Source organism: Oratosquilla oratoria, chromosome 10, assembly GCF_046742065.1.
Source record: "Oratosquilla oratoria isolate Oo_2021 chromosome 10, ASM4674206v1, whole genome shotgun sequence".
Taxonomy (NCBI): Eukaryota; Metazoa; Arthropoda; class Malacostraca; order Stomatopoda; family Squillidae; genus Oratosquilla; species Oratosquilla oratoria.
Genome location: NC_134786.1, coordinates 61,468,680 through 61,493,728, shown reverse-complemented (window position 1 = coordinate 61,493,728; position 25,049 = coordinate 61,468,680). Strand labels below are relative to the sequence as shown.

The window sequence follows — 25,049 nt, the reverse complement described above, 5'->3', positions numbered from 1 at the left end:
TTCCCTTGTTCCCATATCTCTCCCTGTCTGACCAATGTATACTAGGTTACAATCTCTACATAGTAATGAGCAGACAACTGGATTGTATACTTCTTTCAGCCTTAGATGAACATTACGGACAAGAAAGTTTGACAGTGTTCTAGCACATGAAACAATTAAATCACCAGTTGGATTGGGGTGATTTGGACACGTGGAAAGAACGCGTGAAGAAAGATAATCAAAAGAAGTGTGGGAAGCGGAGGTGAATTGAGTAACCTTCAGGGGACGACCGTGGACGAGATGGCTAGACAGGGGTGAAAGGGACTTTAAACAGGGAAGGGAGAAGGCAGGGCATTGGGGTGAGTGATGGATGGTTGTGGATAGATGATATTTTGATGCTGCTTGATGGGAATCCTTCCCTTCTTCTCTATTTTCTGCAGGAGGGGACAGAGAAGCAAGGTTGGTGTGTAAGTGAAGCAGATCAGCTGTGGCTGTACTGTGTCTTGCTGCATTGCTTCTGACCCAGGCTGTGGGCAGGAGACAGTGATGACCCATCACCCACAGGGAGATAAGATAAGAGGGAGACAAGGGTGGCAGATGTGAGTGGAATGGGTGTGGGCGAGTGCCTGCCTTTGAATTGGCTAACTCCTTTTTGTGGGGGAAGAACCCCTTAGTATATAGACCTCAAAATTTTATTTTGCCCCTCATCTAATATTACGAGGGATTACAAAGGAAGAGCATGCCGACAGGAGACCTTTTGGTCCATAACTAGGTCAGATGTGGAAAAATAACTAGGATTAAGGAAAAAACAAAAAGAAACACCACCCACTTGCAGATGTGCTGGAGTGGTGCTCTGGTGAGCTTCACCAGCATTCCAACCCTGGGTGGGACCCCGCACTTATAGATATCCTGTACAATAGTTAGGTAAATGCAACCCTCCACCGAATAAAACAGTATAACATTAGCATGAATGTACAAATACAATCCCAAATTTCAAGACCCAGAGGTATGATAGTAAAATAAGTATTATTCAATATCTTTATTGACACAATAACTCAATACTTCATAATCATTTTGCACTCTTTTACAATTGAAATAATTTTTCCTTTACACAAAGTGCCCACCTTTGGAAATCTCAAGTAAATAGTACATTCATTATATATTCCTTTCAAAACTAAGGCTGAAATGCAATTAATAGAAACATAATTAACAGTTTTGCCTTAAATAATACAACAGACAGCATTTCCCATGTTGCAATGACTTGCATGATACTTAATCTTTATAATGAATTAAAGATATTCCAAACATAAAGAATTGAACAAAATGGAGGGTTCTTCCTAATTTGTAAAACAAAGGCATGGAATGACTGATTAATGAATACAAGGAATAATTCTATTCTTGTCTGATTAATAATAGAAATGTTTAAGTAGTCTACAGTGAAATCATGGTGGAACATTTTCTTTGTTGCTACACTGATCTTGAATCGGAGTACATAAGTTGTCTTTACCTTTTTCTAGGGCAGTGCTGGAATTACCACCATAAGATTCATCACACTCCTTCAGGTGACCTATGGGACGGACTACATCACAATCAACCTCCTTTTCCTTTTCTGTTACAGAAACATCTCTAGTATAACGATTTCCATCTTGAACGTTCACTTTAGAAGATATCTTTGGTAACAAACAGTTTTGTGAATGAGACTCACTGTCCTCCTCATCCTCACTACACTTTTTCTTGGAAGAGGTTGACGAGTCATCGGCAGTGTCAATCTTTCGCTTCTTTGGTGAATCATTTATTGATTCTGAATTACTATTACTTCCGCCCCTTTTTTTCTTAACTGTAGTTGATAAACATCTCTTTTCATCACAATCTGCAAATGAGCAAAATATATTAAATATCCTCACAATAAATAAATCTGCATGGTTATGACAATTTCTCTCTTCATGGAAAGAAAATACCCGGTACAATGAAATACTACATATCTACCTATATACCAAGGGCTTCTTTCCCCCTAATAAAGGAGGTAGCCTGTCAAGGCCCACAACCACTCCCACCCATTCCACTCCCATCCACCACCCTTTCCTCCCTCTCTTCTTAGCTCCTCGTGGATGAAGAGTCATCCCTGTCTCTTGCCCACTGCCAAGATCAACAGCAATGGAGGAAGACACAGCACATCCACTTCACTGACATGGCAACCCTCCATCCTTGTCCCCTCATGCGAATTAACTAAATTAACTAACTTAACTGAATTAATTAATTTGACTGAATTAACTAACAGACAACAAAATACAAATGCGAAATAAATAAATAAATAACAAATAAATGAACAAAATATAAACCCACTAGATTCATTCATCTCATCACAACTGGAATCATCTGAATCACTGCTGTCTGATGAACTTGATGCACTACTGGAATGGCTATGTGCCTCACTTTCATTTGTTCTCTCCGTGAATATTTTTTTAAAGCTTCCTACCTCTGAGGAACCTGAGGACTCCCATGGCCCTTTATACCTGTGAAGAAGAGGACATACTGTATAGAGTATATACATACATAGTCCAAGGGTTCCCCCCCCCCCTTACAAGGGAGGGTGCCACAGTCATAAGGGATAATTCCACTCCCACCCATTTCATCCCCACCCACTCTACTCCCATTCACCACCCCTCCCTCCCACCCACTTTTCTTGGCTCCTCCTGGATGACAGGTCATCCCTGCATCTCACCCACTGCCCTGGGTCAAAAGCAATGCAGCAGGACACAGTACATCCACAGTAAGACAGCTATGTTTAATTGGTGACCCCCCCCTCTCCCTCTCCATCCCCTTGTGCAGAAAAAGAGAAGACAGAGAGAAACCCCTTTGTGCTGCATCATCATATCATTTACACATAACTACTCCTTAACTCTCTCATCTGTCACCCACTTCCTTCCATGCATCACAGCATCATCCATACACAATAATTCTCCACTCACCCCAATTTTCTGTCTTCTCCCTTCCTTGCTCAACAGGCATCCCCCTCTTTCTCAACGTCTCTTTTTACCCACCCATCCATCTTATCCTCTGTCACAAACTCATGTTCACTCCTTCCACCTCTGCCTTCCACACTTCTTTTACTAATATTTATTCATTCATTCTTTTCATGTGCCCATAAAATCCCAATACTCTTTCATCAACACTATCTCTCAACTCCTTTTCCACCCCTGCTCTCCTTCTCATTTCTCACTCTATCCAGCCTAGTAACCCTTACCATATTTCTCAAGCATTTCATCTCAAACATATTTAAACTCTTTCTTATGTTCCATGTTTCTGCTCCATACAGTGCTGTCGGCACAATCACTCCTTTATACAATCTCCTCTTAGCATCCATTCTTAAATGTCCATTTCTCATTACATTTTTTAATCCCCCACAGCATTTACTTGCTTCTTTTAATCTACATTCTACCTCCACCTCCACTCCTCCTTTTCCTGCCACATTCGCCCCCAAGTATCTAAAACTATCCACTTCCTCCAGTCTTTCTCCCTTAATGATAACTTCCAATTTGCTGCCATCCTCTCCCCTTGTACATCTCATCACCTTACATTTACCCACATTTAATTTCAACTTCCATTTATACACCATCCCAAACTCTGTCGCTAACTTCCTTAATCCCTCTTCTGATCCTGCTACAAGTGCAATGTTGTCAGTAAACAACAACTGGCTTATCTCCCATTTTTCTCCATTTTCTTTAACCATCTCCAGACCCCTGCCCATTACCATTGCATTTACCTCCCTGCACCACCCCATCCTTGTACACATTGAACAGCCATGGTGATGCACATCTCTGGTGAAGTCCCACCTTCAACTCAAACCACTTGCTCTCTCCATTTCTAATTCTACCACAGGTTCTATTACTCATAAAAACTCTTTGACTGTAACAGCTTTCCTCCTATCCCATGTATCTGCAAAACCTGCAGTGCCTTCCTGTCTATCCTTTCATAAACCTTTCCAAATCCATAGACCCAAAAAACATCCTTATCCCTTGCTAAAGATTTCTCGCATATCTGTCTTAACACAAAACCTGATCCACACAACAGCTACCTTTCCTAAACACATGTTGTTCTTCACCAACTACTCCTTCAGTTCCTCTACCAGTCCTCTCAATCAAAACCCCTCCCATAAGCCTTTCCAACTACACTCAACAAACTGATCCCTCTGAAACCACAACAGTCACATTTGTCTCCTTTTCACTTGTAAAGCAAAGCTATATATGCACTCTGCCTCCAGTCCTCCATCACTCTACCCTCTTTCAGACAAACATTAAATAACCTTACCAGCCAATCCACCATCACTGTACCTCCCTTTCATAGACACTGCATGACATCCATCTAACCCAGATGCTTTACCTGCTCTCATCATTTTAATAACTGCTTTCACCTCATCTTTTCTGATTTCTCCTCCACTTTCCTCATTCATCACTGTCATTTCCTTAGCACCTACAACTGCAACCACCTTTCCCTCCCTATCCTCCTTCACATTTAGCAACTCCCTAAAATACTCTGCCCATTTTCCTCTTACCACTTTTCCCATTATCATCTCTCCATCTGCACTTTTTACCTTTTCTTCTCTATTTGATTCACCTCCCCTTCCTCTCTTGATTTCCTTCCAAATCATCTTTTCATTACTTTTAAAATTTTCTGTCATACTTTTCCCCCATTTTACATCTGCTCTCCTCTTTGCCTCCTTTAACTTATGTTTTACTTCTCTTCTTTTTCCTTTGCTACTTCTCATGTGTTTCTCTCATCCTATTTTGTAGCCAGTATGTGAATGCTTATGTCTTCTCTTCTACAACCTTCTTTGCTTCACATCCCATCACTCACTACCCTTTCTTCTTCATCCCACCACTCACTACCCTTTCTTCTATACAGTACTACCTCTCATTAACAGACGTTAATTAGCTGTATTTGCAGTGTTTTTGCTGTGTTTACGGTGCTGTTGTTTAGTGCTGTGCAATCACTATGCCACCCAAAAACCACTCCAAATCAACGGATTATTCACATCAACGAACACCATTACCCCCCTTTTAGTCCGTTAATGAGAGGTAGCACTGTATAGAGTATATATAGGTGGGATGGAGGGAAGAAGGGAGGTAGATCTTCAAGACCCTCCTCCTCCCTCCCACCCCCAATTCCTCTTATTTAATCTCAGTCATGTGTATTACAACTATGTACTTGAAAAAGATGTAACAAGTGAAACGTCATACTAATAAAGGCTTGGTCCTCACATGGCATATATTTCAATATAGTCTTCTCTTTGTGTCCATCCTTTCATAATTGGGTCATTAGTTATATTACAACTTCTAGAAGAGTTGTAGGTATCAGAGCACAAGGTATGTGCATACTTGCTAATATTAATCTTATCAAGTATGTGTAGTTCAATTATTCAATTTTTACATCAAAAGTAAATACACTTACCTTGCAGCAAAGCAGAACTTATAGCGTCTATCTTTCAGATTCATTCTAAGAGCTGATCTGGCTTGACTATGAGCAAAGTAAAGTTGGTCTAAGATTCTTCCTGTGCATTTTGGTAATTTCTGAATAAAAAAATTATCCCATGAAACATCTTGATATCATTCCCAAAAAATATAAATGTGAAGTTCATTTCAAAGTTCAACCACTGTACAACAACCACCTCACCTTTTTCCTCAAAAAGTCCTCTACCTTGTCTGTAGCACGAAACTTTACAACATCCTGTGAGAACACCCATGCTCGTTCAACAGGTTTTCCAAAGAATGTTACATGGTAGTAGTTCTGTTCATACAGGAGAGACAAAAATCAGCAATTTTGTGAGACCAAGTTTTAATGAAATTCAAATGTAAAACTGACATTAATGTTTTTGATATCAAATAGCTCATAGTTAAATATAAATGCAGGGAGACAGCTGAAATAAGAAGACAAGTACCAATCAATATGAGAGGAAAAAAAAAAAAAAGAGGACCATCCACTCAAAATAATTTTTGGAGCAGATGAAAATATCTGTTGGCTGACGACACTGCTTGTAGCTGGATCAGAAGAGCGATTAAGGACGTTAATGACCGAGTTTGGGTAGGTGTGTGAAACAAGGAAGTTGAAAATAAATGTGGGTAAAACAAGATGATGAGATGTTCAAGGGGAGAATATGGTGGCAAATTGGTAGTGAGTATTGAGGGAGAGACTCTGGAGGAAGTGGATAGCTTTAGATAATTGGGTGTGAATGTGGCAGGAAAGGGAGGAGTAGAGGTGGAGGCAGAATGTAGATTAAGAAGAGGCAAGTAAATGCATTGAGGGATTAAAAAGTGTAATGAGAAATAGACATTTGGGAATAGATGAAGAGGAGATTGTATAAAGGCATGCTTGTACTGACAGCACTGTATGGGGCAGAAACATGGAACATAGGAGAGGAAGAAAGGAGTCTGAATGTGTTTGAGATGAGGTGCCTGAGAAGTATGATAGGGGTTACTATGCTGGATAGAGTGAGAAATGAGGAGGTGAGGAGGAGAGTGGGGGGTGGAAAGGGGGTAGGGAGATAGTATTGATGAAAGAGTATTGTAATGGATTAGTAAAAGCGATGTGGAAGGCAGAGGTGGACGGAGTGAACATGAATGGGTGACCAAGGATGAGATGGATGGATGGATGGGGTAAAATGGGCATTGGGAAAGAGGGGAATGTCTGTTAAGGAAGGAAAGGAGGACAGAAGATGGGGATGAATGGAAAATAGATGTGTATGGATGATGCTGTGATACATGGGAGTAGGTGGGGGATGGGGTTAGGGAGTCTGTGAGAATGATATTTTGACACAGCACAAAGGGATTTCTTCCCGTCCTCTCTTTTTCTGGATGAGGGGATGGCGTCACCGATTAAATGAAGCAGCCTTGCTGTGGATATGCTGTCTTGCTACATTACTTCTGACCCAGGGCAGTGGGTGAGATGCAGGGATGACCTGTCATCCAGGAGGAGCCAAGGAAAGAGGGAGGGAGGGGTGGTGAATGGGAGTGGATTATGTAGGGATAAAATGGGTGGATTTATGCCTTTGACTTTGACTACCTTGCTTGTAAGAGAAAAAAAGCCCTTGGTATATGTATGTATTTGGCCTTCTTAACTTTAGTTGTAGTATACAGGAAGGGATCTGCACTTGCAAGGTCAACTTCTTATCACCAATTATCGTACCTAGTTTTAAATTTATGTATGGTTTCAGTTTGTGCTATATGTTCCCCTACGTTAGTCCAGTTTATACATCTGTATGGAATTTACTTAATTACATTTAATTTTATTCTATTTTATCTTATTTATTCATTTTCTAATTTCTGGCAATTTAGTATTCTTCATTAGTTCTAATGGTTTTTCTTTCTCCATTTATCCGACCCTTGTCTCTGGCTTCTTTAGCTATCTCAGTCTTTGTCAAACTTATCATTCTAAACAGACCCTTCCCTTTGGTTCTTGGCACATTCATTTGTATCCAATTTATAAAGGACAGGAAGATTTCCCATTTCTTCTTCTGTGTCAGCAGTATCCATGAATTCCTCCAGATTGACTTCAAAGAAGTTTCAATGCCAATAAGTCTGTCTTCACAAAAATGAGTCTGCCTTGCCTATTCAACTCTGAATTTATTCCTCCGCTCTAGTATCCCATCATTCAACTGCAAATTAAATGGTACAAGGTGACTTTTTACTACATGGAAAAATATTTCAGGGAGCTAATAATGTCTGGTTTCTTGGTAAGCAGCAAGTCCAATCTTGCTGAAGTGTCATTTCTTCTTACTCAAGAAATGTCTTTTATCAATTGAGTCAGTCTAATTCCCCAGGAATCTTCATTACCATTTCCTATTTCTCCCAATTCACCTCTATGCAATTACTATCTACTAAATTGGGATAAGAGAAATACATATAACAATGATTACCTTATCCTTCCTGCCTTACCTCTCTTGGAAGCTTAGTCTCTACTAGGCACAAAATATTTGATTCATTAACGCTACAAAGTCCTCCGTGAGGGGCACCATCCTAGCCTTCTGATAGGGGGGAGTTTGTGACATTACACCATATCTTTATCTATCCTCAAATAGTTATTAATTTTCAAACTGGATGAAAGTAAGCCATCTACATCCATGTAAATTACTTTGCGGAGTACTTTGAGCAGTTATTCATAGATGACCCTCTAAGTGGACAGCTTCTTCTGACTGGTGGTTAGGTGGCAGTTGCTTTTCTACTGATAAACGAAACTCAATCCTTTTTGAGGGAGATCAAAGAGCCTAAACAAGTTGAAGGATGGATAGGCAGCCAGCATCTACATCAGCGCCAAGTTGCTGAAAATCTGAGATGGGGCCATGATCTATGGGTTATGCAGTGTTCTCTGCTGTTTAGCAGTCTGGTATCATTACCTCTGACTGGAAAAGTGGTCTGGTTGTCTCCACCTTGAAGGGAAAAAAGGACTTGATTGAGTCCAGCTCAGGCCCTCTTCTGCCTTGATTTTTGCAGGAGAAAAGTGGGGTATCCTTAGTCCATTCAACTGATCCAGTTCAGTTGCCTTCTATAATATGCATGGGAACATGGAGTCACCATCCTTCTTCCTCTCCCCCCACCCACCCCTAACCACAGCAGAATCAGAGGAAGATATAGATTCAAAGAAGTGGTAAAGATAAGGTTGAAGGGGCAGCAGAAATGTGGGAAATTAATAGTACAAAACAATCTTATATATATATATTTCTTTTTTATTTGTTTATTTTATCTATTTATTTTTTTTAAAGAGATCTTACTCTCACATAGACGTATGATGTGACTTTTCAATAAAGGTGTCCCAAAAAATCCCTGAAGTACTGACTGCAAGTTGCTATGCAAACAATAACTCAGTGGAGGGTATCATATGAAAATGAACATGCACAATCATCCTATACATGTTTTTTATACTTACTGGTATATCAGAGAAGTCATTAAGCCAGAAGAATGTTTCAGTGTCTGGATCATCATCGACCATTGCAGGCCACCAATAGTGTTTGGCTAATGTAGCCCAAACAACTGGTAATGAAACAATACAATGAGATTAAGACCTGGATGCAAAGCAGTAAAACAAATTGTAAAAATTGTTCCTATATAAAATCTCATGTTACTCCAAATAAAAAAAATTAAGCAAAGAAACAGGTCACAGTGCAACTATAAGAATGTTAGTGTTCAAAAGGGTTTTGCACATTACCATCCTTGATAACACCAAAATCACATATTTTATTCAATAACATACCAGATCCAAGAGTAAACTTATTGTAAATAAAATAATCTTGATTTTCTTTATACCAGTCTTCTTCACAAACATCACATGACTTTTCAATTGGATCTGAAAAATACAAATTTTTCCTTCAATACATACGAGTACTTTGTAATTTGTTTTAACTGGCTGGGACAATACAGGTAGTCGTCGACTTACGACCGAGTTCGGTTCCGAAAGACAGGTCGTAAGTCGATCTGGACGCAAGTCGGTCTTTATAAATATATACAGTATATATGACCCTTTAAATATTTTTGTTACTGTATATATATATTGTATATTATATTTAGCATACTGAAATAATCTTAGCATCTTTGAACTATGTTATATAGTATTTCTTAACCTTTTTATAATTTTATCTGATATTCTTTGGGAAACGTAGCCTAGGCATAAGCATACTGAATAAAATCCTATCATCTTTAACCTATGATATCTAATACTGTACGAGTATTTTCTAACCTTTTTATTATTTTACCATCAGACTTTCTTTAAGAAACGTATGCATACTGAATAATATCTTATTATCTTTGAGCTACGTTGTTTAATATTCATTAACTTTTTTATAATTTTCGTTAGGAAACATAGCCTAGGCCTACACATACTGAATAAAGTCGTTATCTTTGACCTATAAATACTTTTTTGTTGGTTACAATAAAATCACTGCAAGGCAAAATTCAGAATTTTTTTTTTTTTAAAACACATTCTTTTCGTTTACGTACTGTACCGAAAATATTGTTATCGACAACAGACTAGGCATGAACAAACTTTACTGTTACATTTTATTAATCGCAAAACATAAAAATACAAAATGCTGTACCGAACATATTGTTATCGACAACAGACTAGGCATAAAAAAGTTTTACTGTTACATTTTATTAATTGCAAAACATATAAAAATACAAAATGCAAGGCAAAATTAGGATTTTTTTTATTTCAAAACACATTCTTTCCATTTTTGTACTGTACCGAACATACTGTTATCGACAAACTAGCCTAGGGATAAAAAAATATTGTTACATTTTATTAATTGCAAAACATATAGAAATACAAAAATACAAAATGCAATGCAAAATTAGGAAAGATTTTACTTCAAACAAAAAATTGAAAGAATATTTAGCTGGCTGGGATGCTGATGCTGTCAGCAGCCTGCCAAAACTATCGTACTAGCGTCTCGCGGCGTGCGGAGTAATTGTTCTGCGCTGCCAGACATAACATTGCAATTCTATTACTCTATTAAATGTTTAATATTATTGAACTATCTCGTGGTCGTAAAGTCGATCAGTCATAAGTCGCATAGGTCGTAAGTCGACGACTACCTGTACTTCAACAACAGTATATCTTTCTTTCCCATCAAAACTCACACAATCTCCAATTATTCAGTCAACCCTTAACATTCATCAGGGTTTGGGGACAGACCACTGTAAATGTTTAAAAGGGGGAATAACTGACTTAAAAATACCCCTGGACTCTCTATTTACATATACAGGGTATATAACTAAAGAAAACACATTGTTTGCATCCTAACCTTTTATTTATAAGAAAAGATAAATATTAAATAGATGTGGTGGTTGTTATGTATTTGATATTCATTTATAGCTATTCAATCCATCATAAACAGGATTGAATAGGAAGGCTCCAATGCTTATGCACTTTGTGGCATGTGTATGTTTGTTTACCTTTGTATCAATACCCCGCACAAGGGAGGATGGACGTAAATAAAACCCACCAAAGAGAAGCAGTCTTTAAAATCCCCCACATCTACAACAAAGGATGGGATCTAAGATGCAAAGGCTCATCTAATATTTTTCCCTACTAACAGGTGAGGATATGAAGGATATGTAATGCACATACACATCATATCTGACATTTTGGCTACAATGATGGGATCTAAGATGCAAAGGCTCATTTAATATTTTTCCCTACCCACGGGTAAGGATATTAACCACTCCGGTATGATGATACCTACGTAGGGGTCATGAGGCATGAGTGGGTACACGAGGATGCTGGCATTGTCTTGATTATATATATATATTTTTGCAGTTGTACATGAGTTACCCCAAAATTCTATGAACTGGTTTGATAATATTTTCTGTGTTTATTATTTCCCAGTGTAAAAGAGAATGAGTAATGCAGCTGTGACTTTATATTTTATTATGAGAGTAGTGAGATGAATCACACATATGGCAGCTGATGCTACACTTCAGAATTTGACTCATACTGTAATGGTTAAGGATATGTAATTTACATACACATCATATCTAACAGTGGTGGTAACACACGTGGGTTTTTTCTTGGATGGCAGATGTGTACAGACAACATGTTGCCTCTTGTTCCTCCCCACTCATCTCCAATCCTCATGCTTTCCTACATGACTCCCATCACTTTTATTACACCGCTTTGTTAACTTATTCTTAAAGTAAAATTTTAAAATTTAATATAAATAAAAGTCCAAAAGTATCACTGGATGCTTGCTAGTTGAGCAGGTTTGAGTGTCACTACTTGTGACAAAGATTGAGGTGACAGCAGTTTGAACCCTGCCACAAGCAAACTGCCTACATAGGCATCAAAGGGTGCAAGTGGGTATATATACGAGGATGCTGGTGTCGGTGTCTTGATTATATTTATTTTGTAGTTGTAGCTGAGTGACCCTCGAATTCTGTGAACTGGTTTAATCATGTTTTCTGTTTTTATTATTACTCAGAGTGAAAGAGAAGAAAAATAAAGCAGTAACTTTATATTTCATAACACAAGTAGTGTGATGCATCATACATTAGGCATCCGATGCTGTGCATGAAAATTTGACTTGTATTGAAGATGTCAAGGCTAAGTATGCTGAACTGGAAAGTAGGAGACAGGATCTAATGAGCATTGCTCATTTGTTGACAATAAGATTAATACATAAACTCACAATATTACCCAAAGACTAGATTATAAGAGCTCTGAAGTTCTCATCTAGAAGGGTAATATCTGCCAATCACATGTCCAGCATGTGATCAAAGATCATGGTGAATAACACATATGCATGCATGGAGGCTCACATGGCACACACACACATTTATCTACAATTAGGTAAATACACTACAAGGAGATATATTTACCTAATTTTAGTATACAGGAAAGGAGCAAAGTTCATTGGGTTCTGTCTCCTATTCTCTAATTTTCTAACATACCTAGACTCAAATTCATGTATGGTTCCAACTAAATCTATATCTTTGATTTCCAATTATCATATTTAGATTTGAACTCATGTATTGTTTGAGATTGGGCTATATTACCTTCTAAGCTATTCCACATATTAATACATCTATATGGATGTGTGTGTGCGTGTGAGTAATCACAGTATTATCATTACATTGGGCCATATATGATTTCTGAGCTTTCATTCAGGGGGGGACAGGGTAATAACAGCTATCCATCGTGGTCCAACATGTGTTCCAAGACCATGGTGAATCACACACACACACATATACAAGATCATACTCAAGGAATTTATCTCATCCTCCTTCCCTCCTATATTCCTTTACCACCCTTTCCTTATTTCTGTCACAAGTTCAGTCTTGTTTATTGCCTTTGCTAAATGTTTGTGAATTAATTCTAATGAGTGAGGGAGTGTGGTAGAGGCCCAAAAACTCATGTGAGCTAATACAGAAATCATAATCTCACAAGAACACCTTTGTTTCTGAAAATACACAAATAAACACAGGCCCAAATATTACTATGTCACTGATTGATAATTAGGCCTTCCTGTGGAGGTGTTGTGTCTTGCTGCATTGCTTTTGACCCAAGCAGTGTGAAGGAGACAAGGATGACTCTTCATCCACAAGGAGTTGAGACAGAAGGGACAACAAATGGGTTTCAGATGAGTGTGAGACAGGAGGAAGGTGCGTGTATGCCTTGACTAGGCCACCTCTCTCATAAGGGGAAAAGGGCCCTACATAATCAAATACACTACCTGTATTCATGGAACAATCCCAAATTTCTGGAATGTCAGATGGATCAAGGGTATCTCTTAAAATTCTCCACTTGTCACAACTGATGCACTGAACCCAGACTGGTGCATCAGTTTCTGCTTGCAATTCAAATAATCTTGTCTGAAATTAACACTCCAGTGAAAAATCTCTTTATTTGGAAAACAATGTATCAATATATCCACTTGTTCACCACTATCCAATCTAAAACATACCCTAATATCTGATGTCTTTGTACCATTATTCACTGTAACATTATCTGCATTTCCTGTGTGATAGTCAATAATTGGAGTTAATCATAAAATCAGTAATATAAAATATAAAGCTCAACTTATTAATCTGTTATAAAACTAATACTTTCCTTTTAAAGATATACGTTTTCTTGGCTTCTGTCCCTGGGAATCCTTGGGCCTATAAATTGAAACAATATTATAAATTCTTATTACTAATAGTCAACACAAAAGAAAATATATATTCACATTTTTTTCTGTTTTCTTGAAACCACCATATCTGGCTTGATTCAAATACAAACAGAAGAAAGTGTAGGGTAAAGGTGACCACAGCTATTTTCTACTGAAAGATCCTCCAGATGAGCAGTGACAGTTTTTCAAAATACCTATCACCCTAGAAAGACCAAGTTACTTTTTATACTATATATATATATATATATATATATATATATATATATATATATATATATATATATGACTTATCAACCCATTGTCAGAGAATGAGATAAGAATGACAGTATATTTTGACCACTATCTGTGGTCCTCTTCATTTTGCTGAAGAGGACCACAGATACTGGTCAAAATATACAGATTTTCTGTCCATCTCATCTCATTCTCTGACAGTGGGTTAATATATATATATATATATATATATATATATATATATATATATATATATATATATATATATATATATATATATTACAGCAAAACCTTTGTACTTACTTTTTACGATCTGAATTTTTTTTACAAGAGTCAATGAGGCTCTCCTTTTTGTCAGTTGAAGACCTTCCTACTGTGTGCCTAGAAAGACCGAGTTATTTTTTTATATAACATATAAGTGGTATGAATGTGGTGAATGTGGTGCTGACAGGGGTGCACAGTTGGCACTCCCAGCACAGGGCCAAAGGTCACAGTGTAGAAAGGAAGGCAAATGGGGTGTGAGCTGTGTGCGCAAAATAGTGTGTACGTGGAATGAACAGTGAAGTGCGAGTTTAAATGTGTTAAATTAAGAGTTATGAGAGCTAGTGGTTTTAGGTAAAGATAGATTGTAGAGTGAGAGAAGCGAGTAAGTGCATCGGGGGATTGAAAAGTGAAACAGAAACTACCAAAAGAACCAGGAAATCACAGAAATTAGGTGATTAACAATATATGTATATATATATATACATATATATATATATATATATAATACAGCAAAACCTTTGTACTTACTTCTTTCTATCTGAAATTTGTTTACAAGATTGAATGAGGCTCTCTTTTTTATCAGTTGAAGACCTTTCCACAATGTCCTATTGAAAAAATCAAGAAAATATATACAACTAATATCTTTTGGACTCATGACATGGAAAAAAAAAAAAAAAAAAAAAAAAAAAAATAATAATAATAATAATATATAATCATATATGAAGAGTGTCTGAAATAAGGAGATACAGTTATAGTGGACTGGCTAGAGAGGTTGTTTAATGTGTGTCTAAGGGAGGGGAGAGTGCCAGAGGACTGGAAGTGTGCTTTACAATGGAAAAGGGGACAAATATGACTGTAGTAGTTTCAGAAGGACCAGTTTGTTGAGTGAAGTTGGAAAGGCATATGTGGGGTTTTTTAAATGAGAGGGCTAGGAGAAAAGCAGATGAAATAATGGGGGAGGAGCAGTGTGGGTTTAGGAAAGGTAGAGGATGTGTGGATCAGAATTTTGTGTTAAGACAGATTTGTGAGAGGGTTTTTGACAAAAAGGATTTTTTTTTTTCCCTCTGGATTTGGAGAAGTCTTATGACAAGGGAGACAGGAAGGCACTGTAGGAGGTATTGCAGACATATGGGACTGGGGGAAAGCTGTTAAGGACAGTCAAGAGTTTTTACATAAGTAGAGCTAATGTTAGGATGGAGAGAGTGAATGGTTTGAGCTAAAGATGGGGCTGAGTTTGGGGTGTGTCATGTCGCCATGTCTACAATGAGAAAAGGTTAATAATGGGGATTGTAAGGAGGGGCTCAAAACCAATCCCTCAAATGATAAGGGAGATTACTGTAATCTGATTGTGACCAACACATACAAAATCAGCAACAATGTCAACATCTAAAAATATAGAATCTACAAATAACATACCTTAGTCAAGTCCAAACTTCCAGTCCCATGGCAATTTTCACCTTTAATGACAGCATCAAAGATTTCATTCCACATATTATCATTCAGGGATAAACTTGGCCTGCTTGTAATAGGTTTCTGAAAATTCAACATCTACCCATGTTATTCTCATTACAATCAACTTTGTTCACCATTCCTACACAATGGGGTATTTACCTCATTCCACCAAACACCAATTAACTGTATGGTACTCCCTTGGTGACTAATGTGTAAAACTTATTTTAATTTTTTTTTATAAATAAATAAATAAAATAAAAATTCAGAGTGTGAAGTACTTACTGGTATTTAATTCTGCTAAAGCCCTATTTCTTTTCAGTTACATGGTACCACTTTGATAATGGAAAGGGAAATGATGAAAGGATATACATGTAAATATATATATACATACATATACATAAATGCCCCACAGGAGAAAAAAAAAAAAAAAAAAAAAAAATCCCACAGCTAGTAGGAACCACACTAGCATGATTGTACTTAGGGCACCACCCTGCCCATCCAACACTGAAACAGTACCAACACAGAATAGACCAGACTCAATCTACCTCAGATGATACCACCAAACAAAACACACAATAACTCATATTAGAATGCCTTACAACAAAAATGAGGTGGATAGATGGAGTGAAGGGGGCATCAAATGTAAGAGGAATGTCTGTTGAGCAAGGAGGAAAGAGTGCAAATGACAGCAGTGAATGGAGCCTTATTGTAAATGAGGAAATAATAAACCTTCAGGAAAGTATTTCTCTGCTCCTCATTTTTCTTGAGAGGATGCAACAGTGGTCTTATAACAGTGGCGGAGTGAAACCAATTCTTTACTGGGACCTGCTGTATTCACCTAATAGTAGTATACATGAAAGGAGCAATATCCATTGGATCTTATCTCCTCTCTAATTTACCTGGCTTCAAATTCAAGTACAGTTCTGATTTAATCTATATTCTTGATTTCCAATTATCATATTTCAATTCAAGTGTTGTTCTATCTTGGGCTACTGATACTCCATGATGTGTCACGATGTGTCACAATATGATACAAGAATGTGCAAGTGTAACAAAGTGTAGCTGTAGCTTATGTAAGTTGTGTTATGTAACATCAGTCTACGTATCCTAGCAAGAGTTATATAAACACTAATTTTGCTCTTGCTGGCTATCCTATAATGCAAATGCATATTGATGTTGAATTCAACCAATACTCAGAAGGGCTGGGTGGTGGTCCCGAGAGGACAGAGTCCACCTAGCCACACTGCAATACAGCCCTTCTAAGTTACTAGAAGACCCTGAATGCCTGCATCAGAGATATCTCTCCAGGATATAACACTTCACCTCATACTACACAACACGTTACTGAAGACAACTGTATACAATAATGCATCCCAACAACACAATATACAGCCCATGAGGAATTTGTAGGAAAACACCTTTCCAGCCATGGCATTCGTCAGGGAGACAAGACTGCTCAACCAGTTTAAGGAATGACAAAATAATAGGCTGGAAGAGGGTTAATGGAGGAGAGAGTGAAAAAAAAAAAAAAAAAAATCTCTTGTCAAAGCTGTACTCAACAAAACTTAATGTAGAAAACATTGGAGGAGATAGAGAGGGAGAAAAAAAAAAATAATAATAATAATCTTTTGTCAGAGCTGTAGTCAACAAAACTTAATGTGTCATAACTGTTGGCCAGCAAGAAGACATCACCTGATGGAAGGTATGCTATGAACTATGGAATGCAAAAAGCTAAGGAAATTATTTCCATGAGTGTGGGAAACAACTCGGATGCAGACATGCACAATAACACCAAAAGATGGCTGGCCAATTATCTGGCAGGCAGGAATGCTCATGTGTCATATAATGGCCAATCATCGCACATCAGAAACATTAAGAACGGAGTACCACAGGGCTCAGTTCTATCCCCCACATTATTTAATCTATACATGCATGACTTACCCACGCCAGACACCTCAGAAATACAAATCTCTTCCTACGCAGACGACATAACAATCACATGCACACATCGTAACACAGACAAAGCTGCAGAAATAATCCAGCCTTACCTTGACACACTCAACACATGGTTCATCACAAACAGACTCAAAATAGCTCCAACCAAATCTACAGCAACACTTCTCACCAACTGGACAAAAGAACACAAATACATACCTCATCTCTACATCAACAACACTCTAATACCACACACAAACACACCGAAAATTCTTGGTGTAACATACGATACATCCATGTCTTTCAAACAACACCTCACAAACATAAAAAACAAATGCACACCTAGACTTAACGCACTTAAGTCAATCACTGGAACAACATTTGGACAAAACAAAGAAACTAATATAACAATATACAAACAATGCATACGCTCAGTGATGAATTATGCGAGTCCTGCATGGGCTCCTAATCTCAGTGAGACACACCACAACACCCTTCAAATCATACAAAACAAAGCCCTAAAAACAATTACAGGCTGCACAAATACATCACCTACAGACCATTTACACCATGAAACAAAAGTCCTCAAAGTCAAGGACCACCTCGACATGAGAGGCACACAAACACTTGCTGCAGCCACCACAAACACATCACACCCGCTACACTACATAGCAGAACACCCACACACACCAAGAAACATTAAAACTACACCCATAGACCTTTATTACACACAGATACTCTCTTCTCTTCCTCCACAACCACCAAATACCAGCCTCCGGACACTGCTGCATGCCAGACAACTCGGATGAAACTGATCAGGTTGATGTACTTATGCTAGGTCAATATAAGAGAAATGGCTCACATCCTATGAAAATAAGATTATGTCACATGCTGTGATTATTCTTGGAACAGAAGAACCTGTAGAGAAAATTGTTTCTTGTAATTCTTCACATATATGGTCTTTTTTAATTTGTTTTCATTATCTCACAACACTCATCCCAAACCATATAATTTTTATCTTTTCCTTCCTTCTATATTGTTCATCACTTTTTCTCCTGATCTCTGTCTTTACACTGACCACCTCTTTCTGCTGGTTCGATAACCATCCTTCATGTGTCACTCATCACTTCATCTGGATTTGAGGTGAAACAAATTTTCTCAACACTTAGTTCTTAAAAATCTTCACTCACCTATTTAACTGAAGCCTTGTGTTTTGGGAAGGTACCTCAGCAATTTTTCTCCTTCACCTCCTTCCATTTTTTTTCCATTGTTTATTTTCTAGTTAGAATGAGTGCCTTCAAACTTATCCAATGGTAACAAAAGTTCTTGTTTTGCTTTGGGATTTGTTAAAAACAGCCTTCATACCATAAAGAGGAACAACTTTTTTTTTTATTAACTTGACTACTCTCCACACTTACCTGCCCTTTGCCTGCACTTACAAGAAGTGCAGGTATTCATCTATTAACACATTTTCACACACCATGTGAAACTGGAAATTTATTTCAAATTATGTTTTTCATGTCACTCTTACTCGTTACCTGAACAACCCTATTTTCAAATTGTGCCACCAAGTGGCCACTTGATGTACTAACCACTCCCACTCCTTCAGTTTTTTAAGAGTCTATGCACCAGTCATGGTCCATTCATGATGCAGTACGTGTCTATTTCCAAAATAAATTAATTTTTGTGACATGACAGGTGGTGTTCCATTTCCTTCTCATACCCTTTGTAGGTTAATCCTGCAGGAATCCCCTACATATTCTATCTGGTTTTCTCAATAGCATCAATGCAACCTTCCTTCAACTAATGTGTTGTGTGTATTTAACCTACTAATCATAATAAACAGGAAAGGAGCTATGCTCATGGGGTATCACCTCTTTTATTCAAACTATTGTAGTGTATACATTCTGTCAGGGTATTTACTGGAGGGAACAGCTGTAGGTGATCTTTTTTTTATACTGTATCCTCCACCAAGGAAACTGAATAGACAGCGTGATCACGTGTGTCTATCCACAAAATATCTTAATAACAAAATAGAATTTCAATAATATTTTCTGGATGGGTAGCCCATTGACCAAGGAATTATTTTTTACATCTGAGACTAAGCCAGATCCCAATAAAAATGCAGATTTTTTTTTATTCTTAAGCACTGCAAGACTGGGCAATTTATACAGTATACTTTGTGCCAGAATGGGCTCTACTAAGCCTATATCCCTACATTTTTTAGCCTGTGTGGTTGTTAATGTTACAGACCTTTCAAATATCTACAAAGCTGATGCTTAAAGTTTCACATACAAATTCAGGCATATGTGGTTCATGTTTCTTTAATGAAAGAAATAATACATTTTCTGTTAACCTTTTATCTGCCATTCTCATTTGCAGCTTGGCAACATAAGAAAACATCATAATTTGATCTTGTCTTTTGAGAAACAATGCATAATTGTAGAAAGTATACTTAGGGGTAATATATGGTTTGGTTTGATTAAGGAGTCATGGAATGCATCTAGAGTAATTACAACTGTTCAAGTGAGGAAATGTACACTTTATAATGTGTTTTAACTCACACTTGTAATCAGAATGCATTCTTCATACAAAATGACAACCTACTACTGAACATGTAGGCAAATGACACAAAACTTTGTTATGTCCATCATTCTGTATTCAATACTCAAAACAATATTTGGTAAAACTTGTTGAATACTGTGTTAACCAATGGAAGTTGAAAATGTTGGAATGCTGAAACTAAACAAAACAAGAGAACAAATTAACGGACAAATATTTGTATCAAAATAAATCAATGAATCAGTTTAGTGAATTTGCCACTGTCACCAAGATATTTAAAGGTGCTGCTACCAAAAAAACATGTGTCCTCTCGGATCCCAGAGGCAGTAAAGTACTAAACCCAGACTGATCCCCAGTTAATATAAGTTCATGAGGACCAACCTAATTCCACAAATTAATCTGCTTTAAAGTCATTGCCACAAATAGCAATCTCATGAAAACCAAGGGTTAACTCTATATACATGCACACAATTCAAGTTAGGCAAGAAAATCTTAAACTTGTATATACAAATTCAGAATTCTACCAAGAAGTACCTACTCAAAATAAGTTACACACCTTGCTGCTGCAATTACTCTTCTTTTTAATTCCCAAGTGCTTCTCTTTGTTAAATATTTCCATAGGTGCTTTCAACATGGTGATCCTTTCTTGAGAAACTAAAGAAGGGGAACCAGAAGATTCATCATTTTGTTCAGGGCACTTACCATCCCTTTCCATCATTTCATCATTTGGTAAGTTCTCATTCCCTTTGTCAGTGCTTTCTTCTTGACCATTCAGCATGCCCACATTTTCATTCATGTTTTCAGGTGAGGCTGGACCCGATTTATTTTTAGACTTAGACTCAAAATTTATTTTTTCCCCACAACTCTGATGCTCCTTTGTAGGTGAAGAATTTTCAATTGAAGTTTCTGGATCATTACTCTTATCCATTTTCTCCATCCCAATCTCACTGTCATTCTCAGACAAAGACTTGTGAGAGTTCTCATCAATTTTATCATTTTCATTCTCAGGCATAGAATTCTCATTTGAATCAAGAACCTGCTTGCCATCTACTTTATTTTCATGTTTGCCATATTTTTTTAAGTTGTTATCCATCGATTTCTTTGGATGCTTAAGTAGGGGCTTAGACTTATTCTTTTTGTCATCATTTATACTTTCCTGATGGGCAGATTCACCATTACCTTCTATGTTACTGTCTGGCTTATGATTTAATGTTTTTGTTTCCTTATTTTTCTTTCTGCCCTCATGCTTTTGATTCTGCAGGACATTCTTCCTGCTCTCACTTGGCTGCTGCTTCTTGTCACCGTTAACCATTGGACCTTTATTTTTCATCTTTGTAGCTTTCTTATTAGCCTTGCTATTTGCTTGGCCTAGATTTTCTTTTCCAACATGTTCACTCTTCTTTGTTGACTTTTTTGACATCCCATCTGCTTCAGCAATAGACTTTTTTCCTTTACCTACACTTGAAAATTGTGGTTTCTTCACTGGAGATTTCAACACTTTGAGGACTTGATCTTCCTTGGCAGTGCACATTTTGGCAAACGCTGGCTTAATTGGTGCACATTTTTTTTCTTTTGGGATGTGTGAGCTATTTTCATCTCCACTCTTTCCATTTACTCCCTCCTTCCCCAATGCTTTGTTTGGGGTTACCACATCCTCACTCTGCTTTTCAGGAATATCGTAGTTCTGCATCACTTCTTTCTTCCCAGACTCTTCCCTTGGAATACCATCTTGTAACTCAATGCCCCAAGGACTGGAAGGAAGTGGCTTCACGCTCTCAACACTGGATGGTGAAGGTTGAACACTCACTGGTTTAGAGGTTGCCTTTACACCAGGTTTGGTGGAAAGTGACTTTGCGCTTTGAGGTTTTAAAGAGGGCTTCACAATCTTCGACTTGCCAAACACTGGTTTAAATGCAGGGGCCTTTTTTTCTGCACCATCCTTGGAATTCTTTTTATCAATGCCATTTTCTTTGATATTCCCAGGCACGAGGTTTCTTTTGCCACAAGATGAAGTACTCTTTCCATCCACCTCATCCAAAACACAAGGAGGTCCTAATGTTTGCTGCAAATCATCAAGGTAGTCATGCATTTCTTGATCTTTATTAAGAGGATACTGAGAATCTTGTGAACGAGAAAATTCAAGGAATGACTCTTGACTTGCAGCTGTAAAGATATCTGGCTCTTGTGAAGCTCTGGGAAAAGCATTACCTTCATTTGCATTCTTAAACAGGTTATCTGTGGCAGGTGCTAACTGGGATGAATTTTCTGATGTATAGATACTGTTTAACTGCGATACTGTTCCACAGTCAAAACTATATTCCGAGGTAGGCTGGCAGGAAGATCTAAATGGATTTGTTTCCTTTGATGCTTTTTGAAATGGGTTAACTTCTGAAGCACATTGAAAAGGAGAAATTTTGGATGCGCTCTGAAATGGGTTACCTTTGGAAAACTTATGAAAGGGGTCAATTTTGGATGCACTCTGGAAAGGGTTGCATCCTCTTGATGCATTTTGAAATGGATTACCTCTATTGATCGCACTTGGGCAATGAAGTGAATCAAGGTCTGACGTGAATAGATCATCTGTTGGAAAATTATGTTCAGGAAAATTTTCTGATTTTGATAAGGTTCCATTACAACTGTCTTGATACAATGGTTCCCCATGCATATTGTCAGCATCATTACCTTTTGAAGAATTCCTTTCCATATCTATGCCTGCCAAGTGCCTAGCTTTCTCTTGGTGTCTTGAAAATTTCCCTTCACAACAATTCTGCATTTCTAGCTCTGAACTTACAGACCTACCATTTGAATCATGATTTTCATGCTCATTTTCGTTCCTTATCGACATTCCTTGATTAATGTCTCCACCACCATGTGCTTTAGGTCTAGAACTCTCAGCAAGGTGTGAACCAACCTTAACTTTATCAAATCTTTCTCGATCACCATTCTGGGATTCTTCAGAATCAAACAAGAATAAATCTGGACTACCAACACGTTTACAGTGTTCCCTGGGTTCTGAAAAAACATTTTTTTGTTCATCCTTATTTAATATTGGCTGCAGCATGCTGCCATCACCTGAGGCCTCCGATGTTGTACACAAGTTGCTGGGACAACAAGGGTGAGGTTCTTCTTCTAACCTATCCGTGTTACATCCACTTATTGATTTAAATTTCTGTATTCTAGCTTCCTCACATCCATTAGACAAGTAAGTTTCCAGCCCTCCCTCAGAACCCATATGATTTATATACGAGCGAGGAAAAAATGCAAAACCTGAATTTCTATTCCCCTCGCTACACTTAATTAGATCTCCTACTACGAAGCCCTTATCCTGTTCTGAATAAGAACTAGTGGACAGTTGGCTGCTAATGCTATCGAGAGTGAGAGGTTCTTCCTTAATATCTCGTTCCTCTGTTTCTTCTATTACGCTAGCAAACTTTGAGGGGCCATTTATTTTTCTTGCTTCAGGTGACGACAATGCCCCGTAACTTTCGCTTTCTTCCCTGGTTAATTGTCTTGATTTTCCTCTGCAAAGGATGAGCGGGTCTCGTTTAGATGCAAAGGCGCTTCCAAACTCTGATCCTCTTCCTGATTTGATGAACTGAAAGCGAAAGAAATTTTTAAGACTATAACAAACTATTAAATACATCATGGCACCTGTAACAGGTAACAAGTACCAAACAAAACATTTGGTATAAATAAGACCCTTAAGATAACCTATGTACTCGTACACTGTGTCAACACGCAAAAAGATAGTAAAATAAATCTTTACGTGTCATGATAAGAACTTTCCAGACCTTGGAAAACGTCACATTTAAATTACTGTACAAGCATTAGCGAGCCCCACCTCAAGATGTCAACCAGATGAGAGAGAGGCTGCAGAGAAAGTGCAGAGAAGGACTACTATGATGCTACCAAGAATTAGGGACTTCTTTCCTTACAAGATTTGGAAAATTAAACCTTCCAACACTAGCATACAATCACACAGGGATCTAGTAAACCTTTTAAATATAATCTGTTATATATTTATATTCATGATTGCTGTGAGGGGTTATTTCACTTATAGGAAGGCAATGATAAGAAAAAAAAAACTAATGCAAATTCTCTTTTCCAAATATACTGTTATGTGGAATGATCTCCCAGAAACTTTTTTTTAATTCTAAAACTATTCAATTATGTTGAGAGGAGGCGGGATATGTTTTGGGAAGGTCAATATCAGAAACTTATTTTAAAGTCGAAAAAAATTTCACAGCGCCAACCCCACCAACCAGGACCTAAAGCTGAAGTCGCGTGCTCAGTGACTAACTCCACAAGTCTTCAAGAACATTGACTGTACAAGTGTAGGAGTGTTAGACTAATCAATTTAAGATCCTGGTGCAGCACACGTAATTACAACTTTGGAGCCAATTATTTTTATGTGTACGGCTTAGTAAATTTCGTTTCTGAAAAATCCACTCAACCAGTCACTACTTGTAATTTGTATTTGTAATACACTGACAGCATGCTCGACTGACTGAAGTATCGTCTGTGACTTTCTAACCTATCCCCCTATTACAAGGACAAGGTTGGTAATTAGCATGGCCCAACCAGGTTATTCCATTCGTATACCTGCAATATTCGCCACAAATTACTCGCTATGGCGCCGCCCACTGACATTACAGAGCAAGTTATTTTACATGTATCATTACTGTGCCTTAGATCTGACTGTGAATTAACCACCTCATGCTTGAAACATACTTTGAAAATATTAAACTTTTTCTGATTTACCTGCATACTCTAAAGACCTCAAATTTACGCAACTCCCAAGGTTACATTATAGTCTCGTACACGTTGCGAACTTCTCGGATGTACAGTCGACTACGAGTTGGAAATGTCGACAAGTGGGGACTAAAATTGTAAAATGAATATTCAGGTAAGAATATTTCACAAATATATATATATATATATATATATATATATATATATATATATATATATA

The 25,049-nt window shown here is 37.6% G+C and overlaps 2 protein-coding genes across 10 annotated transcripts in view; both read right to left on the bottom strand.

The window, feature by feature from the left end:
• Positions 1-1,013: 1,013 nt before the first annotated feature.
• Positions 1,014-17,349, bottom strand: LOC143029267 (zinc finger CW-type PWWP domain protein 1-like). Of its 5 annotated transcripts, none has more exons than XM_076191979.1 (12): positions 15,545-17,349; positions 14,657-14,733; positions 14,168-14,245; positions 13,575-13,622; positions 13,427-13,481; positions 13,196-13,334; positions 9,220-9,312; positions 8,896-8,999; positions 5,650-5,763; positions 5,428-5,546; positions 2,323-2,492; positions 1,014-1,849 (listed from the first exon to the last, which is right to left on the bottom strand). In XM_076191979.1, the coding sequence occupies exons 1-12, from the start codon at positions 15,674-15,676 to the stop codon at positions 1,422-1,424; spliced, it is 1,557 nt and encodes a 518-aa protein (XP_076048094.1). In that variant the 5' UTR covers positions 15,677-17,349; the 3' UTR covers positions 1,014-1,421. The 5 variants fall into 5 exon arrangements, with proteins under 5 accessions (XP_076048094.1, XP_076048095.1, XP_076048096.1 ...); XM_076191981.1 differs by having other exon boundaries at positions 1,548-1,849; positions 2,456-2,492; XM_076191983.1 differs by lacking the exon at positions 2,323-2,492 and adding an exon at positions 5,238-5,312 and having other exon boundaries at positions 1,717-1,849.
• A 2,474-nt stretch (positions 17,350-19,823) lies between these two features.
• LOC143029265 (choline-phosphate cytidylyltransferase A-like) overlaps positions 19,824-25,049 on the bottom strand; it is an 81,904-nt gene continuing 76,678 nt past the window's right edge. For 4 of the 5 annotated variants that reach the window (XM_076191976.1, XM_076191975.1, XM_076191977.1 and 1 more), the window contains exon 7: positions 23,333-23,672. In XM_076191976.1, the coding sequence (XP_076048091.1) occupies positions 23,579-23,672 (94 nt within the window). In that variant the 3' untranslated portion in view covers positions 23,333-23,578. Of the gene's footprint in view, positions 23,673-24,838; positions 24,959-25,049 lie in introns of those variants that run through there. The other variant, XM_076191974.1, reaches the window with a different exon arrangement.

Excerpts from the sequence above, each read along its gene's own strand:
- LOC143029267 (XM_076191979.1), bottom strand. The coding sequence starts at position 15,676 with ATGTTGAATTTTCAGAAACCTATTACAAGCAGGCCAAGTTTATCCCTG. Across the intron at positions 13,335-13,426 it reads CAAAGACATCAGATATTAGG|ACAAGATTATTTGAATTGCA; the intron begins GTATGTTTTAGA and ends TGTTAATTTCAG. Across the intron at positions 5,764-8,895 it reads ATGACTTCTCTGATATACCA|AACTACTACCATGTAACATT; the intron begins GTAAGTATAAAA and ends CTGTATGAACAG.